The sequence below is a fragment of the Pelodiscus sinensis genome, chromosome 15, assembly GCF_049634645.1.
Source record: "Pelodiscus sinensis isolate JC-2024 chromosome 15, ASM4963464v1, whole genome shotgun sequence".
NCBI lineage: Eukaryota > Metazoa > Chordata > Testudines > Trionychidae > Pelodiscus > Pelodiscus sinensis.
This window is the reverse complement of record NC_134725.1, coordinates 7,699,898-7,721,296: the sequence shown is the minus strand read 5'-3', so window position 1 is coordinate 7,721,296 and position 21,399 is coordinate 7,699,898. Positions and strand designations below refer to the sequence as shown.

Here is a 21,399-nt window from a genome sequence, read left to right as displayed (position 1 = left end):
TAGCTAAGGATTGCAGGTTCAAATCATCCCCAGGGCAGTCTATGGTTGTGGGACTTTGACTACTACTTAAGGCTCCCCCCCCCCCGAGTACTTCCCTTGAGGGAGGGGGTGGTTCTACAACCACTACTTGCCCACAACCCAGGTATTTGCTCTAGCACAGGCAGGCCTGATACATCTCCCTGAGCCAGTGGAGATGAATCAAACCAACTATATTGCAGTGCTAAGATACTATGGGTGAACAAAGTAGGTGGGGAACAGACCTAATGGAATGAACTGTTTTTTCTAGTTTCTGCAATAGCTTTAGCATTATCTGCAGGGCCGGATTAAGATCTTTAGAGACCCTAAGCACTGAAAAGATTATGGTGCCTCCCCATATGTAAGTCAAAATAAAAACAATACTATACCGTAAAATCTCTTTTTTTTTTGGTGCCACTGCTTTGCTGGTGCCCTAAGCACGTGCTTAGTCTGCCTATTGGGCAATCCAGCCCCGATTATCTGAAATTATCTGAACTCGCCAGCCGCGCGGTTCTGCGCTCTGCACATGCGCAGATTGCTCTGCGCCGGCTCTTCCGGGTTGTAATCTACTCGCCATGGGCGAGTAGATTACATTATTTGTTGAGCCCTATATATATATATATATATATATATATGTATATATAATTTATCTCAGAAACAGCTGACCAAATCGCATGATTCTGCTAGCTGAACGAGGATAGTCTGATTTACAGGAAATATCCCCATCAGGACCTGTTTCTCTCACCTTGGGTTGTAATGGTAGCAAACATCAGCGCCCCCGCTGCATCAGCTCGGACCTCCACATCTGAATCCTCCAACAGGCTAACCAGCACTGGGATAACCTCTTCATCCCAAACAATGTTCTTCCCTTCCAGAGGGACACTGAGGAAGAGAGAAGGTTAACGTGTCTTCTTAAGCCTATGTCAATAATCAGTTCAACTAGATACACCATTGCCCTCCTTCATTTCATGACAACAATGCTGATGTAGAATTTTCTTCTGTTCTGTTTGAAGCTACATTATTCTGAGTGCTAGAGGGCACTTTAAACACCCGTAGTAGAGTAACAAACCAGGCAGGGGAGAAGCCCGTTTGTTGCAGAGTACTTATTGTTGAAACTACATGCACAATGCACAGGAAAGATAGGAAATATGGCAAGAGAGCATCCTGGCGTAACCAGGAAATCTTCAATTATTTGAAACTCAGAAGAGCCCTACATAAAGGACTAGGTCAAATGATAAAGGATTAATATAAGAAAATAACACAAGTATGTAGGGACAAAATTAAGAAGACCAAGGCAGAAAACAAGATTCATCTAGCTAGAGAAATAAAGGGTAACGAGAGCCTGATGAAATACATTTCAGAATACTCCAGGAGCTAACTAAGGTAAAATCTGAGCCTTTAGTGATTAGCTTTGAAAAGTCATGAAAGACGTGAGAGATTCCAGAGGATTGGAAAAGAGCAAATATACTACTCATCTATAAAAAAGAGAAATAAGGACAACCAGGGAATTGCAGAACAGTCAGTTTAACTTCAGTACATAAAAAGATGATGAAGCAAATAATTACAGCTTGAAGATGATACAGTGATAAATAAGAGTTAGCATGGATTTGCCAAGAACAAATCATGTCAACCCAAACTAATAGTTTTCTTTGACAAGCCTTGTGGACAGAGAAGTGAAAGATATCTTGACTGTTGTAAGGCTTTTGTAAGGATTTTTTCCCCATGATCTCAAAAAGAAACTCAGGAAATAGATTCTAGATGGAGCCACTATAATGTCAATGCATAACGGTTTGGAAAACTATTCCCAGAGAGTAGTTATCATAATTATCACTGCTTCACAGACAAGCTGGAAGTGGCATAACAAGTGAGATCCCTCAAAAATCAATGTTATGTCCACTTCTGTTCAATATTGTCATAAGTGATTTAGAGGATGGCATGGAGACTATAGTTATAAAGCATAAGAGCGGGACTGCAAATGCTTTGATGAAATGGTTTGAAGTAAACATGATGAAATTCAATAAAGGCAAAGTACTTAATTTAAGAAGGAACAATTAGCTGCACACACACAAAATGGGAAATAACATCTTACAGGGGAGGGATAGCTCAGTGGTTTGAGCATTGGCCTGCCAAACCCAGGGTTGTGAGTTCAATCCTTGTGAAGGTGATTTGGGGCAGAAATTTGTCAGGGATGGTACTTGGTCCTTCTGTGAAGGGACTGGACTTGATGACCTTTCAAGGTCCCTTCCAGTTCTAGGAGATAGACAATCGCCATTAATTTAATTTAGGATGGATACTGTGGGAAAGGATCTGGGGAGTTATAATGGACCACAAGAGAAATATCAGTGAACAGAGTAATACCACTGGGGGAAAAAAACACAAACTTAAATGAAGTGCCAAAGGATGATCCTGAGTCAAGAGATCTTATTCATTTAAGAATTTTGTATCTCCTTATTCAATGTCCATTTGGGCTGAACTCAGCATAGTGGTTTTTGTAAATAATGGTGCCATTTCCATGCAAGATTATTCTATTAAACTGTATTTATATCATAGTAGCCAAATGTGTAAATGATGATTATTATTAAACTGCATTTACATCATAGTGACCAAATGTGATTGCCATCCTGCACTGTTCTATTTGCTACAGCTTGCATTGCTATTGTATATTTTATCCCAAGGATTATGAAACTGTTTGCATACTTAACTAACTCATATGCAAAGTATATACAGGAATGCTTTATCCATTGAAATGCAGACACTCTAGGATGAAATACAGTGACTATTTAACAGGACATAGTAACAAATGCTACATAAAGTTTATCACGGGAAATGAAGAATGGTGTATCCAACTGAAAATTTAGGTGGACAAAAATAATCAGTTTAGTTTAAATTCCTCCTCTTGCTAAAAGTATTATGAGATTGAGCTTGTGATAACAAATTTTCAGGACTTTGGTTTTACCCCGTCTCACACACAAAACGGTACTAGAAGCAGTGCCTAGCACTATACCGGGCAATAGCTTACTACTGATGTGAGTGGCTGTGTGTGTGTGATGGGGGAAAGAGTGCCTTTGGGTGAATCACCAACACCAGAGCAGCTAAGTGATCTGTCTGAGTGCACACCTAGCCCGATGTTACTTCACCTGTGAGATGTGACAAGTGGTAGAACTGCACACTAGTGCCTGGGACTCAATCACTCGGCAGATATTGGCTTGGAACATGGCGTGTGCAAAACCCTTTCTTTGCCTTACCTTATTCCCAAAAGGGAACGTGCAGCTTTGCTCCTGATGGCTTCTGATTGATGGGTGAGCTTTTCCTTCAGAATGGGAACAGCACCTGATGCTAGAGCTTCAAAAGCCTCTACACACAGGCAGCCAGCGAGTGTGTCCAGTATCAGCTCTTGTATTTCATCCACTTCAGTTTTCAGTTTAAGAACAAGTGAAGAAACCAAACCATTTCCCACTATGTCAAAAGCACCTGCAAGAGGAGACCAAATAGAAACATGGACGGAAAGGGCTAAAGTATTTAATACTTCAATCAACATTTTTAAATTTGCTATCAAGGTCCCCAGCTACTGCTGTCCCCACAATAGTGTGGCGGTGAGGGCGATGGAGGCTGCTGTAACTCTGGGCACCTTATCAACACTCCTCCAACAGTTCCACAGGACTTATTTGGCAATTTTCACCCCTATTTGCAAACTGTGAGCCATGTATAGTTCTCCCAAAGGTATGCTGTTGCTGAGTCATTACCTTTGTTCAATCCAACATCGTTTGCTAAGAAAGGCAACAAATTGTCTCTGGCTACAGCTGATTCTGGGTCCTATAACAATTTCATCCCAAATGCTGCTCAAGCTACAGTTGCTCTGATGTTCCCAATACGCACGAGTGCAATATTTGTCCCTATAATAACGCCTGGTGAGAGATTACAGAAATGGAATAACTGTGAGCTCCCTTATGCTATTCCTTTCAATGACTTATACTGAGAGAAATGGATGGCTTTGGGCTGCCCAGCAGTCAGCACTTCTCTGTTTCCCAGAAAAAATAATCTTGCTGGATTTAAGCATAGCTCTGATCTGCCCAGCAAGCAAGTTCTCTGCAAGGGCTGAGTGGCTGACTTTTAAGTGTTCCATTTCCTAGACAATACTAACCCAACATTGAAACAGCATTGCCATGGAAAAGTAGGAAGAAGGGAACACATTGTCCACAAGTAACTCTGTGGAAACAAAATCCTCAGCGTCTGGGTGCTACGACAATTCTTTGGTTGCTAAGTGAAAAGTGGCTCCATTTGAAGTGATTCATATGAAGTTGGACAAGGAAGTTCAATGTATGAGAAGCAACAAGGCTACTTAAAACAATATCCTTATTCAGGGAAAAGGGGATCCTTCCCCAAGGATTTCAATGACCTTTTGGTAACCCATGAGAAAAATACCCAGAGCTTGCAATCAAATCTAAGAATACAGCCCTTTATCGGTGTATGGAACAGAATAGTCCACACTCTGCTCCTGAGATTTTGCTGATATTGAGTAATTTCATGTCATTAGTTAGCTGGGCATTACTCTCCTAATGCAGAAGGAATGACAGTGATGTTTATTTTGCTATCTGTGCACTTTTGGAAGCCATTTGCTGTCACAGTATAAAAACCATCAAGTTGGGAAAAATGAAAATTGGAATGGTAAAAATTATTGATGAAGGCTACAAATAAGTGGTAGCAGAGAAATAAGTGAAGCGGAGAACTGTGTATTGTGACAGAACAGTGCTGTAGGAAAAGCATTTAAATGTCATCTTTAATGCTGTGGATCAGATCATGTTGCCAAGGCATGATATTGTAAAGCATAATTTTCATTTTCTTTCCTTTAACCATTTTTGCTTCTTCATGTAGGAGGCCAGATTCTGGCCCCATGTTCCATCCTATTTGTGTTGCACTGATGGACCAAAAGGGCTGAGTAGCTTCTCTAATGGGCCAGCTAGAGATTCATCTCACGCTGACTCTCACTGACTTTTGGAGCTGTATTGGGATGGGTTGGACAACAGTGGTGATATTGCTGGGAGTTCTTTGTGTGCCAAAAACACTTAGGCAACGTCAAGTTCCTGGTGGAGAACCAACAACAGCAGCAAGAGCTAGGACTGCAGCAGCTTGCTACCCAACAGCTGCTCCTGCAGTTGACAGCTCAACATTGGGGGGCAACAACAGCTGCTGGCAGCCTTAGTTCACCTACCTATGAACCCACCATCTGTACTGGTCTCTGGCTGGAAGGAGGCCAAACTGACTGACTACCCTGCGTCCTGACCAGTTAATAGGCCCTGGAGCAGTGTAGTGAGGCAGCATGGACTCCCTCCAGCCAGAGTCCAGCACCCCAGTGTTTAAAATTGCTTTCATAGTTGCTCATGTCCATGAGCCCACTAGCACATGAGACTAAGATAGCCAAAAACTTCCTAGAATTTGCAAACGTCGGTCTGCCATGCAAACAACTGTATGCGGCACAATGGAGGATGTCAGTGTCAGAGGAGAATTTGACTGGAAGCAGATGATTCTGGCAGCCTCCCTCTACATCAGGCCTGGGCAAAATATGGCCTGCAGGCCAAATCTGGATGCAGTGGGGAGCCCCATGCAGGCTACCTGTTTCACTACCCATGTCGCATGCTGCTCAGAAACACAGCTGTGGGGCAGTTTCGCTTTAAAATCTGTGAGCTCTGAGGGGAGGGGGGAACACTTTAGGAGCTGCTCCTGCCACCAGCACAATCCCATTGGCCGGCTTTTGTCCAGAAACTGGCCAATGGGAGCTGCCTGTTTCAATAACAGGCAACCAAGGAGCACCACACTCCCTCCCCTATGCAGCTTGTAGTTATTCACAGAGCACATGGCTGCAGCCTATGCGGCGATGGGGCAGGCAGGGAGGCTGATTCAGGCAAGTGCTGGGCTGCTGGCTGGTAAGTCTCCTGGTCCAGGCCTTTTTCTGGCACCTCAGCTTCTCCCTCCCCCAACCCTCTACCTCCCACTCCTGTCCCCCTACTCCACGTACCCAAATCCTCTGCCCCCTCCTGCACTTATATCCCCTCCCAGATCTGGCAACCCAATCCCCTACCCCAGATCACAGTCTCTTCCTGCCCTAGCTCACAACCCAAACCCCTGCACTTCAATACCCTGCACTCCCTCCTGAACCCCAATTCCCTGACCTACGTCATAATCCAACCCCCTGCACCCAGTCCAGTGTCCCAGGTCACAACCAACTCTTTCATCCAAACTCCATCCCAGATCTCACTCTCCTTCTGCACCCAACTTCCATCCCAGACCCCGCATGTCCTCTATTAATATCATGGAAGAGTGCGGCCCTCAACCATTTCCAAATTCTTTGAGTTCCTCCCCCCCATCAAAGATTATTGCCCACCCCTGCTCTACTTCCTGTAGAGCTGCTATGATAGCTATTTTGTGATATTTTCAAACAGAAACCATATTTGAACAACTTGACCTTAAATTTCATTCTTTTCTGGTAAGATGGCATGCTAAATACAAAATATAAAAATAAATAAAAATAGCGAGAAATGGAAGTTGAAAGATCTACATTCCTCCTCAGTTTAGGAGCTGTGTGTAGTTTTAATCCATAGCTGCATTGGGCAAGGGTCATTGTCTACGCATTAACCTTTCCTAGGGCAAATGTGCTTTTCTTGCAGCACACGCCACTCTGGTTTAAGCCAAGATAAACAATCACTTGCTCTTATTTTCCTTTTGTCTGTTATTACTTTTCTTTTAACTCTTTCTTCGTGCACGTTTTCAGTCCATGTTTATTAATCAATCAACTCTTCTTAATTCCTTTCTGCCAAATATTTGCTATGTATCTTTCTGCCTCCTGATATCCCATTATCCTTCTTTCTCGCACCATCCTTCATGACTGCTAGCCTAGCACTGGCAAGTAGTATCATGACTACCATTTCTCTTCCTGCAGCCATATGTGTCTTTTGCTGCATATCAAAATGGTCCATGTCTCTGTGTTTGCATCATTCACCTCTCGTCTCTTCATGTGACATAGATCTATTTGACTATTTGCCCCATTTTCATTGGTTATTTATTTTCTTTCTGATAGGGCACATCTACACAGCAGGTCTAAACTTGAAATAAGCTATACAACTTGAGCTATGCTTATTGTGTAGTTTAAGTCAAAATAGCTTATTTCGCTGTCTACCCAGCAGTTATTTTGAAGTAGACCACTCTTTCCCTGACTTCCCTTGTTCCCCCTACAATGAGGTTTACAGCAGTTGGGGTAAGAAGCCCGTTATTTTGAATGTATTTCAAAATAATGGGCTTACTGTGTAGATGCACACTACATTATTTCAGAATACTGAACATTATTCTGAAATAACACGGCTGTATAGACTTAGCTTTAATGTTTATTGACCTTCTTTGACTCAGTCATCTTTAATCAGCTGCATTTTTTCCTCTTTATGGCTTACCAATAGTGGAGGTGTTTGCTACTGAGGCTCTGAATGTGTCACACCCAGGCATCTTGTCTCTTTCCGTTATAGTGAGTTGGCTGGGGTTGTACAGAGCATCTTATATAACGCCAATGGTGGGCTTGGCACTTGACAGAGTAGTGCACAGGGTCTCTTCCTAAAAGACCTTACTATCTACTGAAAGAGGGTGCTGGCTGGAATATAACAAGAAGCAGTCACAAAATTAAGGAATCACAGAAAGTTCCATAATTTCTGTTTAGTTTTTTTAAAATAAATATTTCATGTCACCTAGTTGTTCGTAGTTTTGTGCAGGCACTTTGGCTCTTTTAACTTCTCATATGCATCTGCGAGGACACGTGTTCTGTGACAAGGGGTTCAGTCTCTGCTTCAAGACAGAGCAGCTTGAAAGGACTGCTGCCCTGATGGGAAGGCACAAAAAAACCCTGTATAGTTGATATGATCCAGGAAGATGGACTGCTTCACCATCCCAAAGGCTTCCCTGCAGTCAAGCCAGCCTGGTGTTAGCAAAAAACTGATTTTCCACTGAGATATTGGCATTTCAAAGCTGATTTATTGGTTGCAGTAGCAGAGTTATGATTTGTCCGGTCTACCTGTTTGTGCTAGAATGTATCCCTGTATCCATGCCCTACCAGCTATAGTAATAATCTTTGGAAAAATATGCTAGTGAGGCATCATTTGAAAACTCGTAACTTGCTGATCATTATTGCCCTGATAGGATATGTGTGTCAACATTGTATGTGAAGTTATGAGATTAAGTGTATGGTATTCTTAACACATTACAACCAGAGATTGGCAAAAGAGCCTGTCTCAAACAAAGGAACATGTGCTCTGTTTAATTTGCATTTCATCAGAAAGCAGAGTCATCAAGCAGGAAGGGGAAACAAAAGAAGTTCTAACAGGTGAGGAGAAGCAGCAGGGAACATCCTTCTATAGACTTCGTCCCCTGAATCTCAGCTGGAAATGTTTTCCAAGAAGGGGACTAGCACTATAAAAAGGGGGGTCAAAAACCCCAAGGGAGCTTCCCCTCCTCCCTGCTCTTTTATTCACTGCATCACAAAGGACAAAGGAAGCAGACTTTGAACTGGAGAAGTGGTGAGAACATTTTACTTTGAATTTAATGTAGTTTGTTAAGTTAGGAACCAGTTGTGTTTTATCTTGGTTTTTCTTGTAACCATTTTGGACTTTTATGCCTCATTACTTGTACTCACTCAAAATATCTTTCTTTTTAGTCAATACACTTGTTTTATTGTTTTGTCTTATCCAGTGTGTTTAATTTGAAGTGTTTGGGAAACTCCATTTGAAACAACAAGGTGTGTGTGTCTTATTTCTGTTAAAGAAATTCAGATTGTATATGAATTTGTACTGTTCAGGAGAGGGCTGGGCAACACAAGGCATACATTTTTGGAGAAACCTAGGACAGAGAGGGTATGTCTACACAGCAACATGATTTTTGAATAATGTCAGTTATTCCAAAATAACATATGGCATGTATAGACAGTAAGTTTGTTATTTCAAAATTAATTCAAAATAGCGGGCATTTTACTCCAACTTCTGTAAAACTCATTGTACGAGGGGTAAGGGAAGTAAGAGGAAAAATGCTCTATTTCGAAATAAGTGCTGTGTAGATGTGCCCAAATTTGAAATAAGCTATGGCAATTTAAGCAACGCATTTAGCGTAGCTTAAGTTGTGTAGTTTATTTCAAGTTTACCCTGCTGTGTAGACAAGGCCAGAGTGTGTTGGAATCACTCTGTAGCATAACCAGGGCTCGACAAATAATATAATCTACTCGCCCGTGGTGAGTAGATTGCAACCCAGAAGAGCCGGGTTTGGGCGATCTGCGCATGCGCAGAATGATCTGCGCATGCGCAGATCGCTGGACAGCACGGCTGGTGAGCAGGGCTCGCCGCGGTTCAGCGAGCCCTGAGCTTAACCAATGTTTGTAAGAGGCAAAGTGTGGCTGATTGGCTATGGCACATGCAGACTTAGCTGGGAGTTACTTGCATGTACTCCAGACTGGAGAATACAGCAGAAGAGCATAGTAAAAAGAATCCCAAGTTAGACGGCAGGGTTGACACAAACCACTCATTAGTCTGAATTGTTCCCTGGGCATTTCACAGTGACATCTGAGGTTATGTGAAAGAAGTGCTACAAAATGCAAGATGCTATCATTGCAACTGCATTGTTAACATCATTATTGATTTGTTTTCTTCTGAGACTTGCATTTTTCTCATGGGTCACTTTTTCTTCTTATTTCCACACGCATCTTCTCCCTCTCACTGCTCTCTGGGCAGTCTCCCCTTTTCTGTGATTCTTTTTTTTGTAATAGACTCAGTGGATTGCCATTTTATTAGGTTCTCCTTGTTGGTCTATACAACATATATGCAACATTTTAAATGTTTTATGAAATTCTGGGGACATAATACATACTTGCAAATAACAATATTTTTAATTCCCTAAGCCATTGCACTACATTACTGATTACAAATGTCATTTTAAAAAATCAAAGCCACTTAAAAATGTCCCTTTCAATGAGAAGCAAACATATGAAAAGCTCTGGTTAGTAAATATAGTTTAGTGGTGTGGATCACTATCGTTAAAGAAACTGGATTTATCTCAACACAGATTTCTATATTACAGGATGTTTGTTAACACGAGGCATTGAACTGAGATTTCTAGCTATTTACTTGTAGTCCTCAATAAAGCATCTATCTCATTGTAGCATAAGACAGAAAACTCAAAAGAGAAAACAGAACTGTGAATCAGAATAAAGGGATATGATACAACTTGTACACTGCAACAGTCAACATAGCATCCTCATTCAGCACATATAGCAGGTGAGAAAATCCAACATGGAAGTCCATTAGGTGATGGAAGCATGAAAGTGCATCCATAATAAATACAGTCAGTAAGTCTTATCCACATATACAACACTGTGTTTATGCTATCATCAGCATTCTAGATTAGAAGCAACCTATTTTTAAGGTAGTTGTATGACTAGCCTGGTAGAGTAAATGTATGCTCGGTGTGTTTCTCCGGTATTTCCTTTCTGCAGTCCAGCTGGTAAAGGAGAGCCTCTCTGTGCTCCTCCCATCACAATACCTGATATACCACTGTGTAGTTTTCAAAATGTTTCATTCATCAGCCCAATGGGAAGAATTCTGGAGCACTGGTGATTTACAAAACAGTTTGCAAGTCCCATAGTAGCTAATGTAGTTTTAAGATTGAGAAAGCAGGATCTTCACACTCCCCTAAAAGACATATCACTAAGTATATAAAGGATAGCAGTATTCTTGAACGAGACTAACATTTCCTTCCAGGGTGTTTGGATCAGTGGATGAGCCCCTCCAAAAGTGAAAAAGGCCCACCAGAGTGCACTATATGACGTCCAGCATCTAGCTAACTATGTTGAATCTTCTTGTTGAAGGGAAACAATCTATAGACATTCCTGAAATGTCAAACTAATTCTCTTTTAAATGAAGAACCAAATGTGAGCTTTGTTTTACAGTAAAGTTGGCATAGAAGGAAAGTCAGTAGCTCCAAGAATAGTTAGAGAACAAAAATTATCTTATGTCTGAAACTTCTCAAGCAGGCAAAAAAGAGTACACTTTAGGGTTTCCACATTAAAAATAGATTATGTATGACTTTTTTACATAGGAATTACACGCTAGATCAGACCAATGTGTGTCAGTGGTCAGCACCAGACGTTTCATGGACAAACACAAAAAACCCCTCCACATCTACTGTGAAAAATTATGGAACATCTGTTTCTTCCCAGCCCTGTCAGTGACTGCTTGGCTTGTGTCCTGAAGCATGAGCATTTATTAAACAATTTTTATCCTGTCTAATATAACTCTGTTCACCATCCATATAAATGTCTAATCTCTTAGAGCTGACATTCGTATTGCTTGCTCTCAAGGTCTGAGTTCAAATGATATTCAGTGAATTAAAGTATTCAGAGAATAGCTAGTCTTTAGGATCTGTGCCCCAGACATGTGACCGAATCAAGTTTCAGATGTGACAGATTACAAATCCCTTGGTACTTTTCTGAGTAGTAAGGGAGACATACAAATATAAGAGATGAGCAAAGTGATTCATGAAACATCTTGCCATAAAAGATACTGATGACATCATTGCTTCCACAAACAGTTGGCATAATTTATTAAAGTTATTTACAGAAAGGAAAGATAATTTAGTGAGTATAACAAAATGAACATGTTCATAAGAGAATTTGGATTGATTCAAGTCTCTTCAGTTAATACTGGATCTTTTACCTGCCGAAATATTTGCTCAGGTAGATCAAGGGCCCAGACAATCATTAACTGTTACTACAATAAACCTCTACCAGATCCAATCATTTATCAAACTGCTGCTCTGCATTTTCCATTGACTGTCTGACTCACATACTGTCCACAGCTCTCCGAGTCTTGTTGCATTGTTTTTTTCATTATTTGTTCTATTGCCTATGTTCCTATTTTAAACAAGCTTTGATATTATATATATGATATTCTCATTTAAACAATTTTCCATATTATATTTATGAAAAGTCATAAAACTGACTCTGTAAGCAATTATTTTAGGTTCTGATTTAAGGATGGACAGCCCAATATTTAAAAGACAAAAAAAATAATTTAATTGCAGCCAAGGGATACGTTAAAACATAAAGGAATAATCCATATTTGTGGTACACAGGCTCTGTAATTAGATACACTTATTATATTTTCTATCACAACCATGCCAAATGAGATCACGGTTCCACTCTGCTAGGCAGTGGACAAATGCGTAAGAGCCAGTCTCAGTTCCAACAACATTACAGACTAAATGGACAAGAGGGACAAAGGAGGGCAGGAGAAAGAAGAGCATAGAGTGGTAGATGTTTAACATCACACAGCAGGTCAGTAGAAGGGCAGGGAAATGTTCCCAGATCTCTTGAGGCTCCGCCCACTGCTGCATCCACTAGATCAGTGGTTCCTGATTTTATTTGGCCACGGAACCCTTTTCAGCTTAAAATAATTTCAAGGAACCCCTAGGGTTTCCAGAGTAAAATTTGACAAGCAAAAAAAAAAAAAAGCCCCGCCAGAATTGTTTGAGCAAAAAAACCTGCAAAATACTCTATCTCTTTAAGAGGGGGCAGGGCAATGCCGTGTTCTTGAGTAACCCTTACTTTTGCTTTGCGGAACCCTGGGGTTCCACGGAGCATCAATTGGGAAACACTGCACTAGATAGACCTCGCTACCTCTCAAAACCCTCTCGCTTATACACGCTCTGATAAGTATGCACAGCTAGTATGAAAAATAACATTCATTTTCATCTGTAATCTATTCCTATATGTACATCTGGCATTTTAGCTCTCTGTCTCCATTTTCAGATAATTTTATCAGAACACTCCCTTTTGGACTGAAATGTCTTTCATTTGGTCTCAATGCAGAAATACAGCTTTTATGTTTCATAAAAATATGTTGAGCAGTTTGAGTTACCTGAGCATAGTGTTTCATACCTGTTAATTATTTTAAAACAATATTGTTGTAATTAGGCTTTTAATTTGTAAATTTCATTTAAATAAGAGCACATTATGAATTTCTGAAGCTTTAATATATTTTCTAACTTAAAACTTAAAAAACAAAAAAGCCCTCCACATCTCTGCACTAGGGATATAAAGCGTTGGTTAAAATGGTAGCTATGTATTTGCTGAAAATCTCAGAGGTTACACAGTTACACGTGCTCCGAGCTCTGCAGCATAAATAAGCTTATTTATATTGTAGAGCTCACAGCAGAGCCTCAGAAGAAGCAGGTCTGCCAGCTTCCTATCTTTCCTAGGCAGTTTGCTCTTGGGCCCTTAATAATGTCACTTTGAAAAATTGCCAACTGTCTTCAGTTGTGTTTCCTGTTAGTCTTGCTTCCCATGGGACCTGGCCTACCAGCTCTCTGAGTTTACTAAAATCTGCCTTTCCTGAAATCCATTGTCTCTATTTTGCTGTTCTCCCTTCTACTCTTCCTTAGAATCATCTATCATTTCATGATCACTTTCACCCAAGCTGCCTTCCTCTTTCAAATTCTCAACCAGTTCCTCCCTATTTGTTAAAATCCAATCTAGAACAGCTTCCCCACAGTAGTTTTCTCAACCAATCTGTGATCTGCTGTGTTAGTTTCCTAACAGATGTCTGGATAGTTGAAGTCCCACATCACCACCAAGCCCTGTGCTTTGGATGATTTTGTTACGTGTTTAAAAAAGCTTCATCCACCTCTTCTACCTGGGTAGGTAGCCTGAAGTAGAGCCCTTGTTATGGGAAGAAGCCAAGAACACTTTAGATGACACCATCCTTGTTTTTTACTCCTTTTAACCTAACCCAGAGACTCTTAACAAGTCTGTCTCCTACATTCATCTCAGCCTCAGTCCAAGGATGTTAACTAGTGGTTAACTGACTAGTCAAGTAGTCGATGGAATTTCCATCAACTACTCGACTAGTTGATAGGCACTTCCGGATTCCTCCTTTGAAATGTACCCTGGGGCTCTTGTACATTTCAAAGGAGGAATGCGGAACTCCACGTGCAGCCCGGGGCCAGCGGGAGGTCCCACTGACCCTGGGCTCCACGTAGAGTGCCAGCTTTGAAATGTACACAGTTCCTAGTGGGAGCTCTTGTGCATTTCAAAGTGGCAGCGCATGGAGCCCGGGGTCAGCGGGATACTCAGAATCAGCAGTGGGCTCCATGCTGCGCTGCTGATTTGAAATGCCACGCGGAGCTCGGATCAGCTGGGGACTCCCCAATTGATCCCAGGTTCTGCAGAAATGCCACAAATGAGCCCAGGACCAGCTGTGGAGCCCTCAACTGACCCTGGGCTCAACGTGCAGCTGCACCAAACAGCTGATCCCGGGTGCTTGATGTTTCAAAGTGGCAATGCTGCACAGCTGATCCCAGGCTCAGCTGTGTAGTGCTGCTGCTTTGAAGTACCCATTCTTCCCCCCTTTTGCTGCCTCTGATAGATGCAGCAATAGGGGTAGGAGAATCGACCAGTTGACTAGTTGACTGATTATCTGATAAGCATTTGCTTAGTCGACTAATCCTTAACATCTCTAGTCCACGTGTATTCATTTTTAATATATAAGGCAATGCCTCCACTCTTTTTCCCTGCCTGTCCTTCCTGAGCACCCTTCTATCCTGATATTCCAACCGTGTGTATTATCCCACCAGGTCTCTGTGATACCAACGATGTCATAGCTGTGTTTATTTACTAGCACTTCAAGTTTTCCTGCTTATTCCCCATACATCTTGCATTTGTATACAGACAGCTAAGATACTGATTTCATTTTTCCCCCCGTTCTGCCTTGTCCCTCTTTTATCTTTGCTATTTTGTGGACGTCTGAAATATCTACTTACTTTTCTATCACAAAGTATCAGACATGACTACTGGTGATGGGGATGTACTTGCCCCACACTACAGAGGAAGGGCAATCTCGGCAGCGGAAGTTCTGCCCCCTTGCCCCTGCTTGGCATGCTTCAACTGCTGCTACAGTATAAAGAAGAGGAACCCAGATCAGTCATGGCTGATTGCCAAGAAGGAGGACACCCCTCACCAGCTCCAGCCAAGGAGCAACAGGAATCCCAGAATGCAGGCGCAGGAGACACCAAGACCATAAGAACATAAGAATGGCCAGACTGGGTCAGGCCAAAGGTCTGTCCAGCCCAGTGTCCTGTCTGCCAACAGTGGCCAATGCCAGATGCCCCAGAGGGGGGAAACACAACAGGGAATCTTCATATGACTCCTCCCCTGTCATCCATTTCCAGACAGGTGTCCAGATTTCTGCAGATGCCCGAAGGTAACAGTCAGTGTCCCTGCAACATCGCCTTGTTTTGGCGATCAGGCAGAGATTATATTCACCACCACCAGGACCCAGGGTTGGGACCTGCTGAAGCAGGAAGGAGGTGGGTTCCACCTCCCTCCCCAGGTGATTTCCTTTTGCAGGGTGGTCTAGCAAACTCCACTATTGACGCTGGCCAACAGGGAGTCTTACTGATTCAAACACTAGTCTAGGCTATCATGCACTTACCTCACCCCATAAGTGATGAGGTATATTTGCCCAATTACACTCCTCAATAAATTATGGCTGTCCTGGTAATCTCTCTCCTTTCGAAGGTATTCTAAGTGCTTCTCAGAACAGCTGTTATCTATCCCAGTCAAACTGGTGCCCATGATTTCTGCCTACGGTTGTGTGCATTTTTCACAATGAAACACCAAAACAGTTAAACAGTGGAGACTTCCTATATCCCCAGTGCATAGTGGGTGGATCTCAGACTAAGGATCAATGAGAAGGTGCATTCTCTACCTCTGTAACTAAGAAGAAGGGGTCAGACTGCTCAACCACCTGAGGTCATTTCCCCACAAGACAGAGAAAGGAAATGCAGACAATGTAGATGCTCTGAGAGCTCTGGGATGAGAGAAGATGCCACCTACTCAGCCAGCCCTCCTTCCTTTACACATTTTAATCAAGGATGAAATAAAAGTAAAATACCCACTCTACATAAGTAAAAAAGTCAACTTTGGGAGCAGGCTGAGCGTGGTTGGTGACAGCAAACTTCTGAAAAAAGGGTGGTGAAATTTCCTGATTCTTTATGAAACCAAGCAGTTTGAGCAAAACAAGTTGGCTTTGGATCACTATCACTCTCCAGAGCACAACAAGTGGGTGTGGCACACTGTAGAAATGTCTTTCTGCCTTTTAATTGAGGTCGGGTCTACACTTATAGGGAATGTTGAATCAAGATACATGGATTGAGTTGACATACTTTGTTTTGCTTTTCCCACTGTCCCCACAAATGCTCCCATCGGCTTCCCTTACTCCTCATACAAGCTTGAGTATCGGCTGGTAGCAGGAGCGCCCTCTGCATTCGATTTAGCAAGTCTTAGCTAGACTTACTAAATTGAACTCTAGAAGATCGACCATGGCAGCATTGATTTTACATCTAGTGAAGACATGGCTCGAGTCTCTCTGTTGTGACAAGAGATCTAGTTCTTACAGCCCTGTTCTTTCTTGAAGGGCAGTAGAGAGGCAGAAAGAGTGCAAGGAAGGAAAAAAACATTGTTGTTCTGATGTGGTTGATATCTGTTGTGATTATACAAGGTGAAGGCAATGAAGAATCAGGCCCACGGACTTTGTTGTAATTGTGTAAGATGTACAAAAAAAATCAGCTTATGCCTATTTCCTAGACGATGCACATGCAGTCTAGATAAAGAGCTCTGAAGCACAGATAACCCACCTCCCCATCTGCATTCCATGCAGTAGTGTCTAGAGATCTGTATGCATAAAGGAGCTTTAGTGTGGGTAGCTTTCCCTTAGGGATTCATTTCCAGTCACTCAGCTCCAGTTTTTCTGGAAGATCACATTGCATAAAGTGGTGATTGGACACAGTCAATTTACACATAATATGAATCAATCCCAAGAGAATGGAAAATCCCAACCTGAAGGAGGAAAACCACAACGTTCTTTAGGGGAGTTTCCTGCTGGGAAATCCCCCCCAACAACTGTGCCTAGAGCCAAGGCGAGTTCCCTGTTGGGCAGCGGCTGTGCATACAAGGTAAGACCAAGAATTTGCAGGATTTGGAGAAAGATCATGTGTATGCAGAGCACAAGGACCCAGTTCTTGTGCTGTTTGCTTTTGTATTCGTATAACCCAAGTTGACTGAGGCAGGAAATAAAACTCATACATTAAATCCACAGAAAAGATAGCCCTTTAGCCTACAGATGCTTAGCGCACATGTCAGAATGCAAAAACTGCCCCAGTGGATGACACTGTTGAGAAAGGGTGGGGCACTGTACTCCATTTTATAATTGAGGGGAATTTGAGGCATAGCACAGTGGCCTGGCTTGCTCAGGAGGAGAATGTAATCTAGGGCAGAGTTGGGAATAGTCACCCAGGAGTAGTGAATGCAAGGCCCCCTGCTTTAACTACTAGACCTGTGGTTCTCAGTTTTGTTCTGGTGACCCTTTTCATACAGCAAGTCTCAGAGTGTGACACTCCCTCCCCCCTTACAAATTGAAAACACTTTTTAAATGTTTAACACCATGATCAATGCTGGAGGCAAAGCAGGGTTTGGGATGGAGATTGACAACTTCCAACCCCCTGCCCTCAACTCATGGCTCCCTGAAAAGTCCCAACCCTCATTCTGAGAACCCCTGAACTAAGATCCATTTGGAATCAGAACCCAGGAGTCCTCCTTATTCATGTAGATATTCTTTGTGGTATGGACTGACTTTAAACCCCCTTCCATAAAGAAGTAGGGATCCATACATGAAAGGCTATGCTGAGATCTAGGGGGTGGGAACAGTCAAGCACTGTGTTTATCACAAGTAGGCACTGTGCCCCACATCTGCAGGCACCTAACTCCTTTTGAAATCAGTATGAGTGAGCAATATTTAAATCCGTTTAAGGATCTGGGCCTGCAGTCTGTTGGTTAGACCACTATGCAACAATTCAAGGGACATAGGTTCTATTCGCAGTGCTGCTGGGAGACTATGCTTCAGTTTCTCAGACTTCACCATGCCTCAGTTTCTCAATTTCTGGAAGGGATAAAAAGACCTCCTTTGAAAAGTAATTTGAGACCTACCAATGAAAAGTGCTATGCAAGTGCTACATATTGCTGTTATAAAATCATTTTTGGATAAATGGGAATACAGGCAGTCCCCGGGTTACATGGATCCAACTTACATCAGATCCCCACTTACAAACGGGGTGAGGCAACCCCGCACTAGCTGCTTCCTCCCAGCAGACCAGGGAGATGCGAAGCTATGCCCCTCCCCAGCAGACCAGGGAGATGCGGAGCTGCTTTTCTCAGCAGACACCTCAGCTTGAGAATAAAGGACTGAGGGAAGTGAGGTGTGGGAGAATAAAACTGAGCCCTGGAGAAATGTTCAGCTAGAGTTTCCCCTACAATATGTACCAGTTCCGACTTACATACAAATTCAACTTAAGAACAAACCTACAGTCCCTATCTTGTACGTAACCCGGGGACTGCCTGTATAGAGAGTTTATAAAATTTTCTAAGCATATTCTAAACTCTTTGTCTTCATTGCCCTATCGCCATTTAAGGAAAGAAGCTGTTGTTTCTCTCTGCAAGAGCTGCAGCCTTAATGATCCTATGTTACAAGGGCCCAATTTGATGATACTGGAGAGACCTGATTCCTCCTATTAAATTCAATAGGAGCAAGATTGTGTCCAAAGGCTGAAAAAAAAGTTTTCCATTTGAAAAAAATATAAAATCAGAAAATTTCAAAACTGCTGTAAGATACAGTCCTTGAGCCTTATAATTCCATGTCTGGTGGTGGGGGGTGAGTGCATGGAACAGAGGCTGTTAGTGGAATTCAGTGTTTTTTCAGTGGCATTCACCTGGCAAGGAAGGGAGTATTTTAAATCCACAAGACAGTAAATTGTACCATTTTAATATAAGTATAATCTGGCTATTTTTACAGTTAAGATTTTACAACATTTATATTAACTACCTCCGCACACACAAAAATTTGAACTCTAGGAAAAATATGTAATCGGTATGAAGAGAAAAATTCTCCAAGCATCTAGAGCAGCAACAATTCTCAAAAATAGCCACCATAGCACATGCGGCCACCAGAGGCTTTTTATGCAGCTACCACCTGCTGGGTAGCGACGCAGGCAAGGAGGGGAGGGACAGTACTGGACTGATGCACAAGCTAAGTAAACTACAGCTTAGGGCCTCAGATTATGAGGGGGGCTCCAAATACAAAAAAAGACTTGCTTTTAGCTGCATTCTCGCCTATGCACCCGTATATATGCAAATACTTGCAGATTGACTCAGTGTTGCCCAGGTCCTTCAGGACAGGGCACTGGAGGTGTGGAGGGGTTGGGGGGAGGGGTGGAGATGTGCAGGACACTGGGGATCAGGGCATGTTTTCTTCCCCAAGTCACCCTCCAGACCACCTGCAGCCTGTTCTTTTCCCCCTCCCCAGGCCATCCCACAGGCTGCCCGGGATCGGTTCTCCCCCCCCCCTTCCAGCTCACCTGTGGCTGTTCTTTTTCCCTCCCCTCCAGGCATCCTCCCCACAGAGGCTGCCCATGACCTGTTCTTTCTCTCTCCCCCCATGCTACCTCCAGGTTGGTCTCCTCCCCCACTCCAGCCAAACCCCCAGCCTGCCTGAGGCCTGTTCTTCCCCCCCATCAGTGCTGCAACCAAGGGCTGGGAGCAGGCAAGGAAGGGTTTGGGGCAGGGGATGCTACTTACCAGGTGTGCTGGCAGGCAAGATGGTAGAGCCCCAACCCTGCTGGCCACTCTCTTGGTGGTGTGGCTGCCCCCAATGGACACTGCAGGATAGCTCTCCCCTGTGGGCTCACTGTCCGCCCCCCTCAGTGGCCACTCTCAGAACATGGCCCTTTGAACAGCAACCCCTCCCTTTGCTTGTTATAAAAAACAGTCCTTTTCCTGGGACTTCCAGTTGTCTTGGCACAACCAAACCCTGACCTTGCTTTATGTTAGGAGAAAAGGAATCTGCATACCAAATTTGGTGGCCCTAGCTCTCACGGTTCAGGAGGACTTCTTGAACAAATGGACTCACAGACATAAATAAATTAATTAATAAATATAGAATCAACAGTTGTAGAGTTATCTGATGTATGTGTGTATATATATACATATACTGAGACAGAGAGAGAGAGAGTGAGAGAGAGAGAAAGCGAGTGTGTGTCTGTCCATGTGTTTGCAAGTCCATTGATTAGATAGATAGATGGATGAGGTGTGTGGGGATAGATAGATAGATAGATAGATAGATAGATAGATAGATAGATAGATAGATAGATAGATCGTTTACCTTGTGTCCTCAAGTATAGCCACTCACAACTCTCACTGGACCTTTAAAATGTACTATGGATACAAGCAACTCCTACACATACATTAGCAAAAAGATCAAAATATTTTTCTTTTATAATCAGTTTGTGTACTGCGTACACTTGGCAGTAGACTGTATATTGTCTGTTTCACTGGTTTCCCTGTATAGTTAGTTCCCTTTGTGGTTTACATGAGTCTTTTTAATGGGTTTCACTCCTTTCTTGCCATGTAAAATTAGGTATTGTCAAATCACAAAAAATAACTAGCATTCTGAAGCTGAGAAGTTTGAGCTCATAGTGATTGTTGCTCTAGTATTTTATAATGTATGTAGTAATAATAATAATAATAATAATAATAATAATAATAATAATAATAATAATAATAATAATAACATAATAACAATACCTATCATTTACATAGTGGTTTTCAACCATAAATCTCAAAACACTTTAAAGGTTGCTAAGTACCTTCATGTTTGTGTAAAGTTTTACCAAATCAGATCTCTCCATGTGCATTTGTGATAATGGACACCCACTTTGCAATTAGTTTGTGGATGTGTAATGATTACTACACAATTGCAGAGGAATCAGGCCCTGAGACTCTATAATGAAGTATCTAACTGAATTTTCTTGATCAAATCCATATTGGATGAGTATCTGCATTGCACTGGTTAAGCTACCAAGGCCTGTGCCAACATGCATTGGATTCAGTGTAAAGCACAGAATGAATTCTCTGGACACAGTCTCTGTTCATGTTCCAAAGGTCTAGTCAGAAATCTGTAAGAGGTAGCTCTGTTTTGCAGCCCGACTATGCAGTTACTACTAAAAGCAAACAAAGGTATTTTTGTTAGAGGCAAAACAAATCTCTTCTTCCAAAATCTAAACCCTGAAATACAAAGCAAAAGATACTGATGCCATGCTGTTCATTGCACAGTGGTGAGTGAGCTCCAGACAGAAATCTTACATGTTCTAGAGTCTGAAATCAGCCTGCTCTTACAGCACAAGAGCTAAACCATGACTTTTACCAACAGCACAATAAAGAGAATGGCTGAATATTTCAGTTTTATCTTTCTTCATTACTGA

General features: G+C 42.3%; 1 protein-coding gene across 2 annotated transcripts in view; it reads right to left on the bottom strand.

Moving 5' to 3' along the window:
• The window catches only part of LOC106732182 (radial spoke head 14 homolog), a 212,435-nt gene that overhangs the window by 988 nt on the left and 190,048 nt on the right, over positions 1-21,399 (bottom strand). For both annotated transcript variants that reach the window (XM_075898001.1, XM_075898002.1), the window contains 2 exons: positions 3,261-3,486; positions 761-897 (listed from right to left, as the gene is read on the bottom strand). In XM_075898001.1, the coding sequence (XP_075754116.1) occupies positions 761-897; positions 3,261-3,486 (363 nt within the window). The remainder of the gene's footprint in view (positions 1-760; positions 898-3,260; positions 3,487-21,399) is intronic.